Source organism: Halichoerus grypus, chromosome 5, assembly GCF_964656455.1.
Source record: "Halichoerus grypus chromosome 5, mHalGry1.hap1.1, whole genome shotgun sequence".
Lineage (NCBI taxonomy): Eukaryota > Metazoa > Chordata > Mammalia > Carnivora > Phocidae > Halichoerus > Halichoerus grypus.
This window is the reverse complement of record NC_135716.1, coordinates 135,101,521-135,123,119: the sequence shown is the minus strand read 5'-3', so window position 1 is coordinate 135,123,119 and position 21,599 is coordinate 135,101,521. Positions and strand designations below refer to the sequence as shown.

At 41.0% G+C, this 21,599-nt stretch overlaps 1 protein-coding gene across 7 annotated transcripts in view; it reads left to right on the top strand.

Moving 5' to 3' along the window:
• Positions 1-21,599, top strand: part of DNAJC6 (DnaJ heat shock protein family (Hsp40) member C6) — a 143,644-nt gene that overhangs the window by 98,509 nt on the left and 23,536 nt on the right. For all 7 annotated transcript variants that reach the window (XM_078073005.1, XM_078073003.1, XM_078073004.1 and 4 more), the window contains 9 exons: positions 5,864-5,986; positions 10,122-10,255; positions 10,716-10,910; positions 12,246-12,363; positions 13,866-13,945; positions 14,788-14,981; positions 15,090-15,170; positions 17,412-17,846; positions 19,999-20,133. In XM_078073005.1, the coding sequence (XP_077929131.1) occupies positions 5,864-5,986; positions 10,122-10,255; positions 10,716-10,910; positions 12,246-12,363; positions 13,866-13,945; positions 14,788-14,981; positions 15,090-15,170; positions 17,412-17,846; positions 19,999-20,133 (1,495 nt within the window). The remainder of the gene's footprint in view (positions 1-5,863; positions 5,987-10,121; positions 10,256-10,715; positions 10,911-12,245; positions 12,364-13,865; positions 13,946-14,787; positions 14,982-15,089; positions 15,171-17,411; positions 17,847-19,998; positions 20,134-21,599) is intronic.

The window sequence follows — 21,599 nt, the reverse complement described above, 5'->3', positions numbered from 1 at the left end:
GCTGTTTGCAGGAAGATTTCACTTTGCTGAGGGGAGTCCTTTTGTATTGTGGTTAGCTTTTATCCTTAGAAGCCACATGGTTTGATAGGAATCATATGAAATAATCAACTAGCAGTTTTCTTAGTATTTGTATGTGTAACAGAATGTTAGAATAGGACTTATATTTGGTCTCCGTTTTAACAGAGGCCTCAACTCAAAACAATACTTGGCAGATTGCCCCGCTTTCAAGGTGAGGTGCTAGAATACCTACTCAGAACTGCACAAGAGGTATCGAACAGCAGTTTTCTTACTCTTCGTAGCCAGTTTCCACCTTGAGGAAATAAAAATGACCAGTGTTGACAGTAAAGTCCTGGAGACCAATGAGATGCATTATCTAAACCAGGTGTTCCTAATCTGAGTTAAAGAAATGCAGGTCCACTCTGTATTTAGATCCATGGATGGGCTTCAGAGTGTTTAACCATCTCTTCCATTCCTTTCTCCCTTCCCTTCCCTCCCTCCCTCCTTCCCTTCCTTCCTTCCTTCCTTTCTTTTTTGGCAGTAAGCTATACATGACGTAAACATATACCATTTCAACCATTGGTAAGAATACAGTTTGGTGACATTGAACACATTCACAGTGCTGTGTAACCATCACCACTGTCTATCCCACACCTTTTCTAGCATCTCACAAATAAACACCATACCCATCCACTCTGTGGGGGCGTGTACACTGGTTCACTTTCTGCACACATTTATAGCTCTCCTCAGAATATCAGGGACCACCGCTTTATACATTACTGTTGGCAAGAAATGGAAAACTGGATGAATGGCCACTAAGTTGAGCCTGGCCCTAAAGTTCTTACATGCTGATAGCTCTCCATGCCACTCTGAGTGTCCTTCTTCCCCTGTTCAGCCAGGAAGAAAAGTATGCTGAAGGAGCCCTGAGAGGAGCATAAATAATAATAATAATAATAATAATAATAATAATAATAATAATAATCCCAGTTTCCTTTAGAACCTTTCTTCATTTTGACTGTTTCTAAACTACACGATCTTGTAGGATTTCTTCCTTTTTGAGAACAAATTGATTGGGGGAAAATATACTATCAACTTGAACTTCTTAAAGGTCAATCTTTTTTTCTTCCTTTATTCGTTTTCCTTTTCCTTCCAGAGCTCACCAAAGAGATCACCATAGCTCCCAGGTGTTTTGGCTTTGGTTCATTGGTTGGTGAGGAGGATTGGCCATAGAGGAGTGACTTTGAAGCTTCTACTTCATATCTCCCTCTGTCACCAGGCTTCAGTATAAGGATAGGAAATAATGGGGTAGGAAAAAAAAAAAAACCCAACCCTGGCCTGGAAGCCAGAGGGCCAGGGATCCCCACACTATAGTTCTGTAGGCTTCAGTGAATTGAATATCTTCACCTTAGAAAATATAGCCATCACTTGAAGCCATAACCACCCCACAAATGTAAGATGGAATTGCAGTTAATAATCAACCATCAGACAGTGTGATAAAATAGAAAGTACACAACTCTTATTATTAGTAGTAGTATTTATTATTTTTTTATTGAGATGAAATTTATAGCATATACACAAATTTTAAACTTTAAAAATTACCCTAGGTTCACATCTCAGCTGTTCCTCTTCCTGGTTAAATCACCATTTTTTCCTATATAAATTAGGGATAACGATACCAACATCTACCTTGCAAATACTTAGAAACTTTTTCTGTAGGTTTACTCTAAGGAATAAACTTGATAGCAGTATCTGCCCTATAGTAAGCATTTGGGAAGGGGTAGTTAACGATTAATGTTAGTAATAATAAAATGCCATAAGAAATGATTGACTGAAATTCCCCTGTTTTCCAAAAATGGTGTAGTAGATTCTTAAAACACTGGATATGGCTCTTGAGTCTGACTCTCTGTAGTACCTTTTGCTCTTATGCTTAGCAGGTGGGATGCTTCAGCCATCTTATCTCATGCTCGGGACGATGGAGAGATGAAAATCCAGCCCTGGTGCTGTTTTGACTTCTGTCCCCACTGGGTGGTATCATGGCAGCCTGTAATCCATATGGCGTTTTCTGACGCTTACGGCTTTGGGAGGTGTTTAGAGAGACTGGAGATCGCATCGCGAAGTGTCACATGCCCAAGGATTGTGCTTATTGCATGAACCTATGAACCCTAGGGAGCTACAAAAATAGCTTTCAGTAATTGAATTCCTTAAAACATTTTTGTTTTGTTTTGTTTTGTTTATGCCTTAATGTTTTTTTTTCCCTTTTAGACAGAGTACAGGCTTTAAAAAAAATTCTAATTGTATGTTTGCTTAATGGTGTATAATTATATATCAAGTAAATATATAATTATGGAGTACTTTAAATTAATATTATTTACTTGATTGATTTAATGATTCTGGAGCTTGTAGCCTATTGTGCTAGGAACAATTTAGCCAACTTTTAGCTGAGACTCATTACAGATATTGACATTTAAAGTGTTTGTATGGTTGACAGACAGCTTCTAAGAGGTTTAAAAATACTGCCTGGAAAAGCAATTTTTTTCATAATTTTACATGATTGCAACCTAAAACAACAACAAAATTGATTCACCTGTTCCTTCTCTGAGAGATTGTACATGTAGACAAATCTTAGTACAAGAAGTGATTGCCAAATGGGGTTCATTCCTTTGCTCTTTCACTCATTCATTCACTCAGCAAATACCTACTGAGCACCTGCCATTCAACTAACACAGGGACACGACTCTGGGGTTACAAAATGAATAAGTTATGGTGTCTCTTCTCATGGGGCTTAGTGTCTAGAGGGGGAGACAGATGTAAACAGTTAATTTGAGTACAATTGGACAATAAGCGTGCACTCACTGTGCTTATGTTGTGCTACTTAATTCTCCTAACAGTCTTGTAATGCCCATTTTCACTTTACACATGAGAGATTTTAGGCTCTGAGAGATCGGTAACTTGACAAACGTCAGTCAGGTCGTAAGTGGTAAAGCAAAGGTGAAAACCCAGCCCATGGGTTCAACCATGTTGCTCTACTGATAAAAGCTTTAATAGATGAAAATGGACAAGGGCATGGGTACGAAGACCTAAGTTAGCTAAGATTTCTGCCTGTGGGTGTTAGAGAAACTCTCAGAGACAAAAGAGCATTTGAACTTGGGTTTTAAAGGATGAATACAAATCTACCAAGGGAAGAAAAAATTGCAGACAAGAACCGGCTTATATAGATGTACACTTTGCAATTTCTCTGATGGCAAAATTTATCTTCCCAACTATTATTTTTTTCTTTTTTTAATCAATATATCATTTCCATTCCTTGAGAACACATCAGTGGGGAATCCATTTGGGTGTAAAGAATGGGCCAGAAACAGCCTTGATTTATGTTGGGTAGGAAGGGGCAAGTTGATATGGATCTGACAGAAGCCCAGTAGTGGGTTGCCCTGGATTGTTTGGTAGCTATGTCAAGCATTTCAACTACTTTGTTTAATAAACCACACCTGTCATTGCCAAAAGGTATAGGGAAGTGAGTACCTGAAAGGTCCCCTGCCATTACCCTATAATCATCTTGTAGAAAAATGTTACAAATTAAGCTAAAAGAATAGGCTTTCTTGGCAACCCCAGAATGAGAAACTCCAGGTGTTTGCTTTTGGATGTCAGCTCTAGAGAGACCACACATCATTTCCCATTTATATTTTGACAGTGATTATCTGGTTACCAGAAAAGGGCAACCAAATAGATTGCTCCTGCCTCCCTCTCCCCACTGTTAAATATTAGGAATTTGAGACATTTGGGTTTTCTTAGGCCAGTGGTGGTAGTGTTTTTGAGTATTTTCTGGTGACACCATCCATATAAAACCTAGTCTTTCTCCAGAATTCCCTATCTCAGCAAATGGCACCTGTCATCCTTTTATCTAGCCATTCAGACTGGAAATCTGGGAGTCATCCTTGACTCTTTCTCCCTCATGGCTTAAGTACACCCCTTCACACTCATTCACTGCCCCCATATGATCAATCTCCAAGTCATAAATGCACAGGTATTCTACTTCATCTCTAATTCTTGAATCCCTCGAGTCTTTTTGTACTCCACTGCCACTCACCTGGCCTAAGCCACCATCATCCCTGACTTTGACTCCTCAGCGGCCTCCTGACTGCTCTCCCTAGCTACTCACATGGCATCCACATCCATTCTCCACACTGGATCTTAAGAGATCTTTGGAAAATGCAGATGAGAGTCACTCTCCTTCTTAAATATTCTCTCAGCTCCTAACAAGGCCTTGTATGATCTGGTGGCCCTTCAGTCTACCTTCTTGCCAAACAGGGTTTCATTCATTTTATTCAAACAAAGCTGGCTTTATCTGAACTCAGGGCTTTGCACTGGAAGTTATCTGATACAATAATGATCACAATAGCTAACATTCCTTAATCACTTTGTGTGTGTCAGATACTGAGCTGAGCCCTTGAAATACATCCTCATGTAGTAACCACACCCTGTGAGGTAGGTAGGTAGGTACCACTCACATTTTATGAAGGAAGAAAGGCTAAAAGAGGTCACAAAGTTTGCCCAAGTCTAAAATTCTTCTTATTTTTATTACCTAAATCAGTAAATATCTAATCAATTGGGGTTCATGCCTAATATTTTGAGCAAATTATAATCTCTGCCAGTATACTGTTGTTGCCCAGTGATTTATATTCAGAAGACCTGGGTTGCACTGCTGGTACTGACCAGCAGTATGACTTTATTTTTATTTATTTATTTTTTTTTTAGATTTTATTTATTTATTTGACAGAGAGACACAGCGAGAGAGAGAACACAAGGAGGGGGAGTGGGAGAAGGAGAAGCAGGCTTCCCGCTGAGCAGGGAGCCCAATGTGGGGCTTGATCCCAGGACCCTGGGATCATGACCTGAGCCGAAGGCAGACGCTTAACGACTGAGCCACCCAGGTGCCCCCGGCAGTATGACTTTAGACAAGGCAACCTCCGAGAGTCAGTTTTCTCATCTGTAGAATGGGGATCACATTAATACCTGACTTGTATGGTTGTGGTACAGCTCAGAGCCAAACAGAATTCCAGGAACATAGCTGATGCTCTGTAATGGGTTAAATGAACATGTGTGTTAGATGAATGAAAATATCGAGGATTGCCCCCATGGAGTTGGGAGTTCTCTCATTAAGACAGAAAGAAATAAGAGCTCTGAACAAGGGTACCTTTGACTCACTCTGCAGCTCTTTTCATGTTCTCATGAGAACTGGGGTAAAATTAGGGATAATGCAGGATTTATAAGGTAATACTATAATTAAGTATCTAATAGGCAGGTCAAAGCATTTTATACTTAGTAGAAATTAAATGCAACCTCACAGAATAAAAAAATCCAAATATATAGTTTAAATGGTCTATTTTATTTTTTTAGAGAGAGAGCGTGCATGCATGTGCGTGTGCGCATGGGGGTAAGAGAGTGGGTTGGGGGAGAGGGCAGAGGGAGAGGGAAAGAGAGACTCTCAAGCAGACTCCATGCTGAGCGCAGAGCCCAATGCAGGGCTTGATCTCATGACCCTGAGATCATGACCTGAGCTGAAATCAAGAGTTGGTCGCTTAACTGACTGAGCCACCCGGGTACCCCTAAATGGTCTATTTTTATTTAAAACGTACTTCAAAATGTGTGTTTTGATACCTTTACTGGAATACCTCTACTGGAATGGAATTTTTTAATTAAGAAATTGTTATATTAAACAACTCTTCTGTGTTTGGACCCTGTTCCCATCTCTTCCTGTCTATATTAAAAGAGAATGTGGTATCATATTCCAGAAGTTGTTCGGTGTGATAGCTCCTTATGGAGAGGAGTCGCTTGGGGAATTCATTTCCTTCATGCTCTGTTCCCTTAGGTCTCAGAATGCAGTTGGCCCATCAGGCAGGCCCCCAGTCTGCACAACCTTTTTGCTGTGTGTCGGAATATGTATAATTGGCTACTACAGAATCCCAAAAACGTCTGTGTTGTCCACTGCTTGGTGAGTAACCTTTATTGTTGTTGTTGCTGTCATTTGTGGTAGGTGGGTTTGGTTTGGCCAAATACACCTGGCTCTATACAGACTGGTGGACAGGTAACATTTAAGTTGAATAAGCATTTATTGAATCTCTACTTAGGAACTAGATAATGTGAGGGATATAAAAACGAGGGAGGAATTTATTATTCTTGCCTTAAAGCTTTAGTACTTTTGAGAGAGGCAGATACATACACATAATACAGGACCTCTAGAATGTGCTAAGTAGTATAAAAGAGGTAGAAACAAGGATTGTGGGTACATAGGCAAAAATACCATTGATTTCTGTGTTTCTTGATAAACACATTGGAATACTTATCATTTCTTTTTGTGCTTGAATAAAAATGAAATAAGAAGACCCCTCTGCCCTTGTAAGTAGTCACATAGATTGATTGTATGTTACAGCAATTCCTTTGGGACTGATGACTCTTCTGGTCCCTGACTTCTTAGAGTCCCGTTCCCCAACTCTTCTCTGGTGGCTTCTTACCTATCGTTTAAAACTCAGCTCTGGCAAAATCTTTCTGACTCATGAGTATTTTCACAGTATGGACATTCCCACTGTATATCTAAATGTCCTCTGTGGCATCCTCGTAATCTGGTGATCTGCCTGTTTTCCTACTACACTGTAAGCTTGTTGCAGGCAAGAACTGTGTCTTCTTTACCTTTGTACCCAGGTATGAAGGGTTGGAATCAATGATTGCATACATGAACAAATGGACACACAAGTGGAATCTGAGCATAAATACTGGAACTATTCATTGCTTTTAGAAATGTCAGGGTGTATTTTTTTGCTCTAGGATTATCTGATGATTTTCTCCCTCCTTCTTGACAGCCAGTTGGCTAAAAGAGGGAAGAAAGCGAAAGATTTTCTTCTTTCCATCTCATGTTCTCAAACTCTTGGCAACAAAGGAAAAGCACTTGGTGTTCATAGGAGTTTAATGCAAAAGGCCAAAGGGTTTTCCTTTGGAAGCACAACAGACTGTGCAACAGAACAGATTACTTTCAGGGACTAAGCAGCCTTTAGGCACTGTGGTGATTTTCTCTTTACTCAAGAACTTTCTAAAAGTTCAGAGAGCCAAAGTCTGACAGCTTTGTAAGGGAAGGTGGCTTAAGAGAGACCAGAGGCTTTCTGTTCTTATGATACAATCATGAAGAATCAAAAGCCAGCAAAGAAGAAAAAAGAAGCAGACAAAGGATTATGACACCATCAGCTGCTCTCTAGCTCACTGAAAAAGGATACGTATGAGTCGTACATCTGCACCAAGTCTTTGGGAAATGGAATTGAAGCTGGAAGTGGGAAGTGGGAAGTGGGAGCTTTTATTTTTTATCATGTATATTTCTGTCTTAATAAAAATAATAAGCATATACTCATCTTTGCATAAAAAACTAGTTAAACTTTTAAAAAGACTTGCATGGTAGATAAAAGGAGGGGGGCCTATATCCTAAGAGCCATGAATCAGGTAAGAGTTATCAGGAAGGCTAAGTCTAAAAGGAATGAAGATTAAGAAAAACGTCTTTAAAAAAAAACTGTCCTTGGGATAAGGACAATAACAAATGCTTGAGGCACATGGTATAATCTTAACTCCTTTATTCTGTTTTCTCTATCAGGGGAACAAATGTCACACTAGGAAGGGAGTAACAATGTTCATTAAGACATAGCTGATAGGTAGTGAGATAAGAAGAGAGCCTCACAGTACTTAAAAATAAGCCACTCTCTAGACTTAAATTCTGTTACAGAATGCTGAGAGTGCTTGGAAAAGCAATCATGGACTCCTTATGTAATATGAAGAAACAGGAAATAGAGGCAGACAGGAGAGTTTTTCCAAAAGATGGAGGAGGTTGATCCTGGAAAGTTACAGGCTGGTGAACCTGATGGCAATTCAAGGCAAAATTCTGATATAAATCTTTGCACAGATGATTTTGAACTCTTAGGAGAAAGAAGTCCTCATTGCTTCATTATGAACACACGTATCAAAACAACAAGACCAATAGATTAGTAGGGACAGTTTATTGGATTCCTGCAAGATATTTCCCAATTTCTTATAATCAAGATAGAGAAATTTGGGCTAGGTTGTTCTACATTTAGTTGGATTGTGGCTCAGTATCTGCTTCCAAAGGTAGGTGATTAATGGATCAGCATCCTCCCAGGAGAAGGTTGTGTTTGGTTGCTCTTTTAATTAAAAACGTTGATGATGATATGAAGATCAAGCTTACCAATTTTCTCAGAACTGGGAAGGTCATATAATGAATCTGGATTTTAAAAGCCATTGCAGGTTGGTTGTTTAACAGAAGCTAACAATGTGAAATTAGACACAGGATAAAGGTAAAGTCCCAAATCTTGTTGTAAAAGATTAAATATATTTGTCTCTTAGCTTAACACATCATTTGAAAAAGAACTAGGGGTTTTAATGGATAGGAAGATCAATAAGAGCTTATGGTGTGACTTAGCCTGCATATAAACTAGTTTGGCTTGGGGTTATATTAGTAAAAGCATAGTGTCCAGAATAAGGAAGATGATATTTCTTTTCCTCTCTAGTGTGGTTGGAGTGTATCTCATATCTTGTATTTCACATCTGGGTAGCACATTTAAGGTTGTTGTTTTAAAATGAGTCTGTTCAGGGACGCCTGGGTGGCTCAGTTGGTTAAGCGTCTGCCTTCGGCTCAGGTCATGATCCCAGGGTCCTGTGATCGAGTCCCACATCAGGCTCCTTGCTCAGCAAGGAGCCTGCTTCTCCCTCTGCCTGCCTCTGTCTCTCTCTCTCTCTGATAAATAAATAAAATCTTAAAAAAAAAAAAATAAAATAAAATGAGTCTGTTCAGAGAGAGTTTGCCAAATGATGTCTCTGAAAATGGAATATCAAATGAGGAAGAATCAAAGGAACTGTATTAGTTGGGGTTCTTTAGAGAAACAGAACCAACTTATAATGTATTTATTATAGGAATTGGCTCACGCAGTTACAGAGGCTGAGAAGTCCCACAATTTGTTTGCTCTCTGCAAGCTAGAGAACCAGAAAAGCTGGCGATGTAATTCAGTGTGAGTCCAAGGCCTGAGAACCAGGGGCTCTGATGTCCCAGGGCAGAAGAAAGTAGACATTCCCAGCTCAAGAAGATAGAAAATTAGCCCTTCCTTTACTTTTTGGTTCTATTCGGGTCCTCAACAGATTAGATGATGCCCACTCATGTTGACAAGGGTGTATCTTTTTTTACTCAGTCTACTGAATCAAATGCTGATCTCTTTTAGAAACACCCTCATAGACACATCTGGAAGTAATATTTTACCAGCTATCTGAGCATCCCTTAACCCAGTCAAGTTGACACAGAATTAGCCATCACAGATTGGGTGTGTTTTTAACCTGGAAAATAGAAGAGTTGGTGGAAAGGGAGGGTATTTCAGACATGTAAAAGTAGGCTTTCCCAGGGAGAAAAAAGTAGGCTTACTCTTTCCTGACAGAAGGAAGAATGAGGATCACTGAGTGGAATAGACTTCAACTCAACTTATTCAGGATAAAGAACTTTGTAAGCTGGACTGGGCTTCTTCAAGTAGCAGCAAGCTCCATGTCACTTAAAGTATTCTAGAAGAACCTGGGTCACCATCTGTTGGGAATGTTACTGCATATATTTCTCCATTGAATGTGGTTGAATCATGTGAAGCTTCTTTATTTTCTATGATTCTAGGAACATACCTTGGGTGAAATATATACATAGCATATTCCAAAAAGCAGTATTTACCTAATCTGTCAACTCTACCTCTGGCCTGCAACCAAGAGACCTCAACTACTAGTTCTGATCCTATAAGTCCAAAGTTACTTTGAAGATTAGATTATTTTTCAGTAAATATATGCAAATCAAATTTATGTTGCTTGGTTTCTTAGGTTAGTAGAGAGTTAATTTTGCCCTAAGAATAAGTCTTCCTTGCTGCTTTGTGACTTGAAGAGCTGGGACAGAGTTCGGTTTTCAAGTGCATAGTTTTGAACTGAAAATCATTCTGTTAAGAGGAATTCTCCCTCTTTCTCCCCTCTTTTAACTGCAAGTATAGCCATTCTCGGTGGTGAGTGGCTGATTGGACCATGTTTGTGACAGGTTTATGTATCTTCCTTGGCAGGATGGACGGGCAGCATCGTCAATTCTGGTTGGTGCTATGTTCATTTTCTGTAATCTCTACTCCACTCCTGGCCCGGCTGTGCGATTGTTATATGCAAAGCGACCCGGAATCGGACTGTCGCCATCCCACAGGAGGTAAAGTAAGCTAGATGCAGGGTAGGCCCAGATGTTTTTAAAAAAAGGAAAACCCTTTTTAGGTAATTGACTTATTATATTCCCATTAGTCACAGTTTCTTCTTTTCTCTTATTTAAATTGCCTCTCCTTTTTTGATAAATCCTAAATTTTTTCCAGAGCCAGCCTTTAGCTGATAAATTGAATCTGGTAGATCAAATAGGAATAGATGTGCAAATATCGAGCTAGTATAAGGCTCCCATAAGCTTTTCCACTTAATAAATACCATTTTATCAGTTCTTTCGGGGAAATATAGTAATGTCACTAGATGAAAGCTTTCCTAAATGGCTACATCCTTTTTTGGTAGTTAATGTTTAAGAAATTATCACATTAAATTTACAAGAACAGACTTCATAGCAAAGATTGATTGCTTCTTTCTTCTGGTGTGCTAGGCACCGACAGAATGTCAATCTTCTGTTTCAGATACCTGGGCTATATGTGTGACCTCCTAGCAGACAAACCCTACCGCCCTCACTTCAAGCCTCTCACCATTAAGTCCATCACTGTCAGTCCAGTTCCTTTTTTTAACAAACAGAGAAATGGATGTCGTCCTTACTGTGATGTACTGATTGGAGAAACCAAAATATATACAACCTGTGCAGATTTTGAACGAATGAAGTAAGTTATGATACTTTTCTTTTTTTTTTTTTTTTGATACTTTTTTTTTTAAGATTTTATTTGAGAGAGAGAGAGCACACAAGAGAGCGAGTACAAGTGGTGGGGGGGAAGGGTAGAGGGAGAGGGAGAAGCAGGCTCCCCGCTGAGCAGGGAGCCTGATGTGGGGCTCGATCCCAGGACCCTGAGATCGTGACCTGAGCCAAAGGCAGACTCTTAACTGACAGAGCCACCCAGGTACCCCAGTCATGATACTTTTTTTCACTTCTTCTTGTGAATTGCTCAATTCTTGTATAAGCTGGATCATATTCTTCCTGTGAGGACTGCATTACTGTGACATGGCTGATATTAAAAAACAAAATTCTATGTAGGTTGTAATTATAGAAAAGCACAAGTAAGTCAAGGGATGCTATAGCTCCTTCTCAAATGGAGACACAAGTAAGGGACTAACGTGAGCTATAATGAGGGTTAAGACAGTGATGGGGACTGAGGACCTGCACATTTAAGAAAGAGATGACCTTGATGAGTTTTGGTGAGGATGAGGGAAGAATCAGGGATGAACGAAGTTTCTGGGTGAGCAATGAGGTAGATGGTGATGTAATTAAAGAAGTTATAGAATTCACAATAAAGAGCAGGTGCCAGTGGGAGGTGGTAGGAGGTGTAGAGAGCAGGGAGTGGATGGTAACATAAAATGAAGTTAGTTTGGGACGCCTGGGTGCCTCAGTCTGTTAAGCATCTGCCTTTGGCTCAGGTCATGATCTCAGGGTCCAGGAGTCGAGTCCCACATCGGGCTCCTTGCTCAGCAGGAGCTCCTTGCTCAGCCTGGCGCTCCCCCCTGCTCGTGCACTCACTCTCTCTCTCTCTCTGACAAATAAATAAATAAAATCTTTAAAAATAAAGATGAAGTTAATTTGGAATAGGTTGAATTTGGGGATTGGTATCCAAGACCCTCATAGAGCATGGCATTATGATCTTGGTTGGATATTTTTGTTCCCTCTGTCCCTGCTTTAACTATTCATTTAAAGTTAGGAAATGACAAATACATCAGAGCTAGGTGTACTTGAGGTTTATGAGATCTGCAAAGTAAGGATGGGCAGTCAATTTATCTGGAAGTCCAGATGGGATGGAGAGAGAGAGGGCCTAGCATCAGACCAACAGCATCCCATGGTAAAACCAGTTTGCACCCACAGCCGTGCTCCTGACTCTGCTCAAGATAGGAAATGGTTCTTGGGTCCGGGCTTGGGCAACAGGTCCCTTGGCCAGAGCCACAGAGGACTCTACCTATGTGATTATACAAGATTGGACTCTTTCAGTGTATATTTTTGTTTCTGTTTAAAGAGAATACCGGGTCCAAGATGGAAAAATCTTCATTCCCTTGAGCATCACTGTACAAGGAGATGTGGTTGTTTCCATGTATCATTTGAGGTCAACCATTGGGAGCCGGCTACAGGCTAAGGTATGGTTTCATGAAGAATCATGGCATAAACTCTTCTGAGCCTTTACTAGGAGTATTTTATTGTATCTTATTCTTTAAAGTAAGCTCTATGCCCAGTGTGGAGCTTGAATTCATGACCCTATGCTCTGCCGGCTGAGCCAGCCAGGCATCCCTTAATATAAGGAGTATTTTGGAGTCTTTTCTCTGCATCACTTTGGGTTTGAGTGACTTGTAGTTTTAGAATTAGAAAGAGCCTTTAAAGATTACTTATACCGATTTCCCTATTTTATAGGGAATGAGACTCAGAGAGGTGGTGATTTGCCCCGTCCTTGGCATGATGTCTTTGCCAGAAGCTGACAGCCTTCGAGCTTCTAGCAAACCTTGCTCTTTAGAAGCTTGTGCCCTTTTTTATAGTGTCCCATTTGAATCAATGTGAGAGGTGATATTTCTATGAAGGGTGTGGGATTAAGTAATTATATTTTTTCAATTTTTTTATTACCATGAAATTCACATATTAACATAAAATTCACTCTTTTAATGTGTACAGTACAATTATATTTAGTATTTTCAAAAGGTTATGCAGCACCACTATATAATTCCAGAACATCTTTGTCATGCCCAGAAGAAACCCTATACTTATTAGCAGCCACTGCCCATTCCCCGTTTCCATCTCCTGGGTAACCACTAATCTACTTTCTGTTTCTATAGACTTGCCTATTTGGGACGTTTCATATAAACGGAATCATACAATATGTGGTCCTTTGAGACTGGCTTCTTTCACTTAGCATGTTTCTGAAATTCATCCATGTTGTATCATGTATCAGTACTTCATTCCTTTATATGACCAAATAATATTCCATTGTGGCTCTAATACTTTTCATTAATCTCTTCATCAGTTGATAGACATTTGGGTCTTGCCTCTTCCTGGATATTATGAATAATGTAATAAGTACTTGTATTTTAATTCATCAAATATTTGCTAAGTGCATGCTCTGTGCCAATCATCACCTTAGGGATTTAGGACAGACAAGAATAAGACTGTGTCCCTGCCCTTCGGGAGCTCAGCCTAGCAGGAGAAAGTCACCACATGTCTGAATATCCACTATCAGAGTAGAGGTGGGATGGGATGCCATAATGGGAGTGGTTTGTTTTAGCCAGTGGTGGCTACAGAAAGGCTACAGAGAGGATATGACCTTGTAAGGTGGCCCTTGAAGGAGGAGTTCATCAGGTTGGAGCAGGGGCATTCTGGGTAGAGGAATGGAATGAGCCAAGGTATGGCAGTGTGCAAGAACGTGAGACATTAATGGAGGAAGAAATGGTTTGCCCAAGCAGAGTTCATGCGGGAAGAGAGGCTGGAAATAACACTGGGCCATTACCAAATGGCAAGGTCACTTAGTATTCATAGTAAACAAAGGCTCAGATGTTGAAACAGTTGAAGGTGCATGGCTCCCCAAAATATAATCTTTTGATCCGATTCCCTTTTCACGGGTTGATTTTAATGTGCTTCTCTCCTGTATTTTTAGGTGACCAACACCCAGATATTCCAGCTTCAGTTTCATACTGGATTCATACCACTGGAAACCACAGTTTTAAAGTTCACCAAGTGAGTGCTCCTTGCCGAACACCCCTTTCAATACAAGCAGCTGTGAAATGCTGGAAGCCAAGTGCCCAAAGCTCATTGGCTCCGTGTGGCAGCATCCCCTGGAATCCTGTGCCGCAGGACTGTTAGAGTGTAGATTAGCAACACAGAGAGCCTGGTTGCGTTTTACAACTTGCAATTGGGTATAATTTGTCTTGAACACAATAGGATCGGAGACTTCAAACAGAAAGGTCTAAAATTCCGTGTGAGGGAACAAGACTAAACAAAGTGGAAACAAAGTATCAATACTGTGACCCTTTACATCTGTGTATCCCTTTGTGTTTTTCAACAGGGAGCGCAGTTTAATCTGTGGTATGATATGAGCGATGACCCTTCAGACAGAATGCCAGGCCATAGCACTGAAGAAGGGTACCCCTCTGTACGAACCTTAGTTGCTTTAATATGGTGTGGTCTTGGGAACTCAGAAGGGTGGCTGAAGCCAGGGGGATAGGGTCAGGGTAGGGGTGGACATTCAAGAGCTCAGGGTGGCAGCTGGGGGCTGTTTCATTATGTTAACAACAGATTTGGCCTGACCCAGGCATACTGGCTGGATCTATCAGCCGTCCTTCTAGAATGCTTTCACAAGTGGTAGTATCCAAATTCTTTGAGTAGGCATTATTCTCCTCTTTTCTCTAGATGAGGAAAACAGGCTCAGAACAGTAAAGTACTTAACTGGTTAATGACTGCTTTTTCCCGAGGAATGAGTCTGAGGGTTAACCTGGGTCAACCTACAATGGTTTCTGTGCTGAACATCATTCTGATCCCATTGTTTTTCACCGATCTTCTTCTTTTAAATTCCTATGTAGACCTGAGTTGGATGCATGTGATGTACCAGAAAAATATCCTCAGCTATTTCAGGTGACTCTGGATGTAGAACTACAGCCCCACGACAAAGTGATAGACTTAACCCCACCATGGGAACATTACTGCACAAAAGATGTCAATCCCAGCATCCTCTTCTCGTCTCACCAGGAGCATCAGGATACTCTGGTCTTAGGAGGTATGAGTCCCCTGGTGGTTTTGTTTTCAGGGCAAAGCCTCTGTGTTATGTATCACTTTGACTTCTTTACTGTGTTTCATTGATGTTTCATGGCCTTCTGTCTTGCAGGACAGGCTCCAATAGACATCCCTCCGGACAACCCCAGGCATTTTGGGCAAGGTGGCTTCTTTTCCTCTCTCTGTTGGCAAGGTACTTCCAGGCATTTCTCTGAGTTATGTGGTTAGATACTTAAGTTACGTGGTTCTTCTGTAAACATGGTTTGTCCTCGAAGCAGCCTCAAAGACAGCAATACTTGAAGTCATCCTTGTTCCTCCTTATTTCACACCCTCCCTGCTCATTCCTTTTTTCAAATCAGGCGATTTGAAATCACTTCCCTACTTTCAACTCCATGGGTACTCTTAGACTGATGTAGAAAACCATTTTCAGCCAAATTCTACCTTTTCTCTCTATGCTGTGTTTTGGATCACATCTTTCCTGGATTTACAAATAAGCATGATATTTTCTAGTATTTCCCTTTATGCTGCCGACACACGAATGCCCTCGAGTACATGTTCTGAAAATATAAAGTCTGGCACTTCCCCCAGAGGGCTCTCACCACCAACAGGGTGGATCTAAGCTTCCTCCAGTACAGAAAAGGCACACACTTCGCCCATATGTCTCTGCTACGTGCTTTAACAGCCATGGCAGAAATTGGGCTCAGTCACAGTATCCTTTTCTGCCAAACCTGGAGATGTTTTTAGAATCTTTCCAACATAACACTTCAGACTGCTGCCATCAGTAGACTGGCATTGGCATTCTGTCCATACACATTTGCCTCCTTGCTGTAGCGTTTGCTGAGGTTAACTGCAAGATTCAATGCAGAATTGAATCGCAAGAACTTTCTCTAAGAAAGGGGTAGGAAAATAGCTTTGGAAATGCTCTGGATAAAATTCTCTCGATTGACCTTTCTTCACTATGTGAACATAAGATGGTATTCCCATTGCCTATGGAGTTTTCCATGTTTGGTGACAAAAAAAGTTCACAGAATTCCTTTGAATTAAAAGCCTTACTTTCAGAATTTCCTACTGAGAAGTGGAACCAATAACATTAAAAAAAAAAACTGAAAAGCCCAGCGAAATCTAGACAGCAGGTAGACTTCCCAGTTCCCACAGTAACAAGTCCCCTACCATCTTACCTTCCTCACATAAGGGCTTTTAATAAAACTTCACTTTTCCCTCTCCATTGACATTGTAGTAAGTAATTTAGAAATCATTCCTGTTAGGCTCTGAAATAGGTTTTAGCACAAATGTTCATTTCTTATCTGAACCTCACAGAACCAGAAGCATTTAGGAATTGCAAAAGTTTTCGACTTTTAGAAAGGTGATATGGTACATAAATTGTATATTACTTAGCATCCCCAGCGGCATCTCAGACAACTTGTAATGGAACATATTCATGTTTCTGCAGTGAAACATAAAAAGAATCACACTGGGTGAGGTAAATGAAGATTATAAATACTTTCACATCAGTTCTGGTCAGATTTTTCCACCAGCTGAATTTGTTCCAAACTTAGGGAAACGTTTCCCATTTCATAGCTTTTTTCCTTTCAGAACTGGGGAGTAGGGATGTGGATCTGTACTTGATTTAGAATGTGGGTCTAGCTGACATTAAATAACGAAGTTCCGTTGGAGGATCTGTCTCAAGGAGGGCCTGGAAAGTTGCTCACTAGCCTCTCCATCCCTTCTCCAGAACGGGCCTCTTCCTTGCTGCCCATCTGATGCTGAAAGGGTCTAAGGACCGTCCTGAGCGGAGCCTCTCCATCTATTCACTTGTTAGGTGTGTGTGGCTTGCTTCCACTCCAGACTGTGGGAGGAAGGACTTGCTTTTGGCCGCAGGCCTGGAAAAGAAAAGACAGTGAGAGGAATCAGCAAAGGATTAGGAAATAACAGGTTTTTTTCCCAAAGCACCTAGCAATAGCACCTGGAAGATAATAATGATAATCATACTCGTAAACACTTAAGTACTACATAATATTGGTCTGAACACTTTCTCTTTATCATCTTATGTAATCCTTACAGTAGCCAGCAGAGTTAGGTACTCTTTGTTACCCCCATTTTGCTGAGGAGGAGACCAAGGCACAGAGGAGAAGTAAAGTAACTTTCTCAATGTCGCAGAACCAGTAAGTAGTAGAGGTGGGATTCAGACCCAGCCTGTCTGGCTCCGAAGTTCCTGCTCGTCCCCATTATGCTATCCTGCCTCTCAGATGCTCAACAAAGGGTGATTGAATGACATGAGAAATACATCAGGTTTTCCACTGGTAAGGGTCTGAAAGCATTGTTTGCTCAGGGCTGCTCCTTTGTCTTTCTGGAGTAATAGACTGACTTCACTCACAAAAATCAGTAATGCTGTGGCCAGTAACTAACTTATTATGGGCACCTCTGCCTTCCTTAGATCAGAAATCAGAAAAATCATTCTGTGAGGAGGACCATGCTGCCCTAGTGAATCCAGAAAGTGAGCAGTCGGACGATGAACTTCTGACCCTTTCCAGTCCACACGGCAACACCAGTGGTGACAAACATCATGGAGCTAAAAAGCCCAGCAAAAAGCAGCAGGGGTCCACTGCTCCTCCACCCCCCGAGGATGTGGACCTTCTGGGTCTAGAAGGGTCTGCAGTGAGTAAGAACTTCTCTCCGCCAGTGGCACCTCCCACCAATTCTGAACTGCTGAGTGACCTGTTTGGGGGTGGAGGTGCGGCCGGGCCTGCCCAGGCTGGCCAGTCAGGGGTAGAAGACATGTTTCATCCGAGTGGACCTGCGTCCGCCCAGTCAACACCACGCCGATCTGCCACCTCCACGTCCGCGTCTCCAACCCTAAGAGTGGGAGAAGGTAATGTTTTCCATGTTGCACTGTACCTCTCAGTTTTGAATTGTAACCTTGGGGCCAAGCAGGCAAAATTGAACTTTCCTTGTAAGCGAGACTTTCCTGGTCTCCCTGAAAGGCTCTCAGAGGTCTCTATCTTAGGTTAAATGGAGAACACAAGAGGAAATGGAAATGTTGTCCATTTTGGTAGGACAGTATAAGAGTGAATCCTTGAGCTCTTCATTCTTTCTTTGTTTTTGCTTTTTTTTTTTTTTTTCCCAAAGCTTCAGTCCCTGAGCTGCTTTAGTGACTTCTGCTTGGAGATGTAGATTGATGAATTATTACTAATAATAACAGCTAATAATCTTGGGGTACTTACTGTTTGCCTAAAATGAAATTTAACACTAAACATGGATTCAATTATTATAAAAACGTGGTAATTAGGTGCTATTATTGTCCCTATTTTTAGAGTTAAGGAAATGGAGGCTTAGGGTCAAATTAGTAGTGTATATTTATACAGCTTGTTATTGGTGGGGCCAGGGCCCAAAACTGAGCCATTCGACTTGAGAGCTCTCTCTTAGTTTTCCTGTAATGTCTTCCTGGAATTGTGATTTTCTGAATGCACTTTGGTTATGCAGAGAAGTACTTGGTTGGCTCAGGAGGCATTTAAGGGACTTAGGCCAGCACCACCACTGACTGTAACCAAGCAGTTGTTGCCCATGTGGTCCGGCTTCCCTTTGCTCACTGCTACAGACCTGACCTATGACCGGTCGTGCACAATGCTTTGAAATTTGCAAGATGCTGTAGCTGGGTCAGCGTTTTAGCTGCCCCTTCTTACCATCACCATCAACCAAGATGACATCATGTTAGGAAGAGTAAAGAGAAATGTCTCAACTCTCCACTCCCATGGTAACCTGTGGAAACTTGCTTTCCCAAGCGAATCCTTCAGTTCTCGGAGGGCTCTGGGGGTGGTCTTGATTTCGAGTCGTTCAACTGGAGGCGTTTGGTGTAAAAATGAGTCTTAAAATCATAGAATGGGGGTATCGAGGCTCAAGCTCCTACATTAGTTATTGATGGAGCCACGGTGGTACCCAGGTACCCTGAGTCCCAGGCTGTTTCCTATCTGTTCGGCTTCCTTTTATCTAGTTCTTACTCACCAAAGTGAATAAAAGATCTGTCAGGAAAAAAAATCTGCAGGATCCAAAATGCCATAGTACTCAGTCAGGTTTCAAGGCCACGCACCTTGCGTGACTTTCAGTGATTTAATTCATCACAGTCTCATGCAGATAGTTACGTTCTAGGGTCAGAGCTACAAGGGATCTTTGAGACATGAGTTAAATCTGTGCCCCAGGTTATAGATGATGAAATTGAGGCTAAATATATTGATTGACTTGGCTTTCTGAAACTTCCATTTCATTGTCTATGGAATGAAGGTAATACTACTATCTGGCAGGGAGAGACTGAGAAGCAGCTGACGTACTTTTTATGAAAGGCAATGTAAGCCCTGAGAAATGATACAATATTAGTTTTACTGTATTGTTGTGGGAGGCTTCAGCTGCTTGCTTTGTTCTAGTCTTCTGAGTACATTCACAAACTTTTCCTCACTTATCTGCATCTGGTTTCTAGCAAGTTATTTGAGAAAGCATTTGAGTGACATAGCAACACTCATTTTCTCCTCTTTCTAACTTTCAAGTGAGCCAGAGATCACGAAAAACACAAAACAAAACTAAGTAAAACCTGGTCAGTGGGGTTTTCTACTGCTCATCTTGATAGCAGAGCTCCCCTACCTGGTATTTGTCCACTAATATATTCAGTATGAGCCCAGGTTGTTCATGGAGCATTTCCTTTGGTCCCAGCATGGTTTTGCGGGTCATTTCTAGAGGGCCATGAGGCCCTCATTGATGGTGTTTATGTATCATCCAGCAGATAAATCTACAGTCCTCCTTTGTCCATAAAGATGGGATTGTTCCTGTGCAGTCAGGAATCCTCAGGTTCCATTGTTGGCCCTGGGTGAAGTTTTAAGGATAGGGATGGCCGTGTGGAGCAGCCCAGGAGGCAGGCTTCATCCCAGTGTTTCAAATATTTGGCCTAAGACCTGGCCATAGTGACAACTCTTCAATATTAATTTAATGAATGAACTCACAGGACAAAGAAACACATTTTTCCTTCTGTTGTCTAGGTGCCGCCTTTGACCCGTTTGGAGCACCTTCTAAACCATCAGGTCAGGATTTGCTGGGTTCTTTTCTGACCACGTCCAGTGCTTCCAGTGACCCCTTTCTTCAGCCTACAAGAAGTCCTTCACCTACAGTGCATGGTAAGAACGTATTTTAATTAATTAATTTATTTATTTATAAAAGATTTTATTTATTTATTTATTTATTTATTTATTTATGTATTTTAGGAGGAAGTGTGTGTGTGTGAGCGGGGGGTGGGGCAGGGAGGAGGGAGAGGGAGAGAGTCATCGAAATGGCCTACCTGGCCTATGTGCTCTCACCCCCCAGTGCTGTGACCTCATGTCCTCCCCCTCCTGCTCTCTCCATTCTAGCCATACTGGCCTCTTGCTGTTGTGCTGGCTGTCCCCTCTTCCCCAGGCATTGGTTTGACTAACTCCTTCACCTCCTTTGATCTCTGCTCACCTGGTACCTTCTCAGTGGGGTCTACTCCCAACTGCTCCATTTCATATCACAACTCATCTCCGTGCCCCTACTCTAGATTTTTGTTTCCATCATATTTATCAACTTCCAGTATACTCAATAATTTATTCATGTGTTATGTTTCTTTTTCTTTGTCCATCTCTCCCCACGAGAATATGAGCTCACAAAAGCAGGGAGTTTTGTTTGTTTTGTTCATTAATGCTTTCCTAGTGCCTAGAAGAATTATGGGCACATAGTAGGTATTATCTATCTGTCTTTCCATACGATATGTAAATATAAAATGAATTAACTCATTTTTTCCTAAGTCTCTTTGGTGCATAGTGATAGTGTTAATAAGGTTATATATTTTCCCCGACTTTAATACTTTGAACTTACAGTTTTCATAAGAGTACTATCTTTTGTGTCCCATGGGTATGTATATTCATAGTTCAGCATGGCAATTCTGGACTCAGTTCTCTGGTGCTTGTGAACTGGTTAGAAGATGCTTATCATCCACTCTCAGCCAGTTAGCACCCCTTTGTTTTGTCGCTATTTTGACCTGTGTCATGCCAGTGACTGAAAAGAATTTTCCACTATCCTTGCTGGAAAAACAGTTATTCCACTGTTAGTGGGTCAGTTGCATCATCATCATACAGGATAATATATAGGTCAGACTGACATGTCAGATTGGGAGGTCAGATTGCTCATCTCTGACTTCTACAAGGCATCACCAATCTCTTCTGAAAATCAAGAAATAGTGCCTTTGAGTTCTATAGATATTTATTGAACATCTACTCTGAAGACAACAATCACTTGGGGCATAGTGTTGGAAGAAAAAGTAAATAACCATAATAAAAGGCAAAATAAAGATTTAAAATACTAGATGATTACCTTTTCATCTGTATATTCCTATATCTTCAACAGATTTTATATTTCTTGACGCTAGACAATGTCTTTTAGTTCTCTGTTCTGTAGCACGGTGCCTTACAGATGGTGGGTGGTCATAAGGATTTGTGGGCTGGATTAGTAATAAAGTTGAGGTTCTTACACCTATTTCTACATCCTAGTTGGATATAAGACTAAGATCAGAGCTTAAAGGAAATCAAACAGCAAATGTTAGCAAAATTGTCTAATTTCCACGACAGTT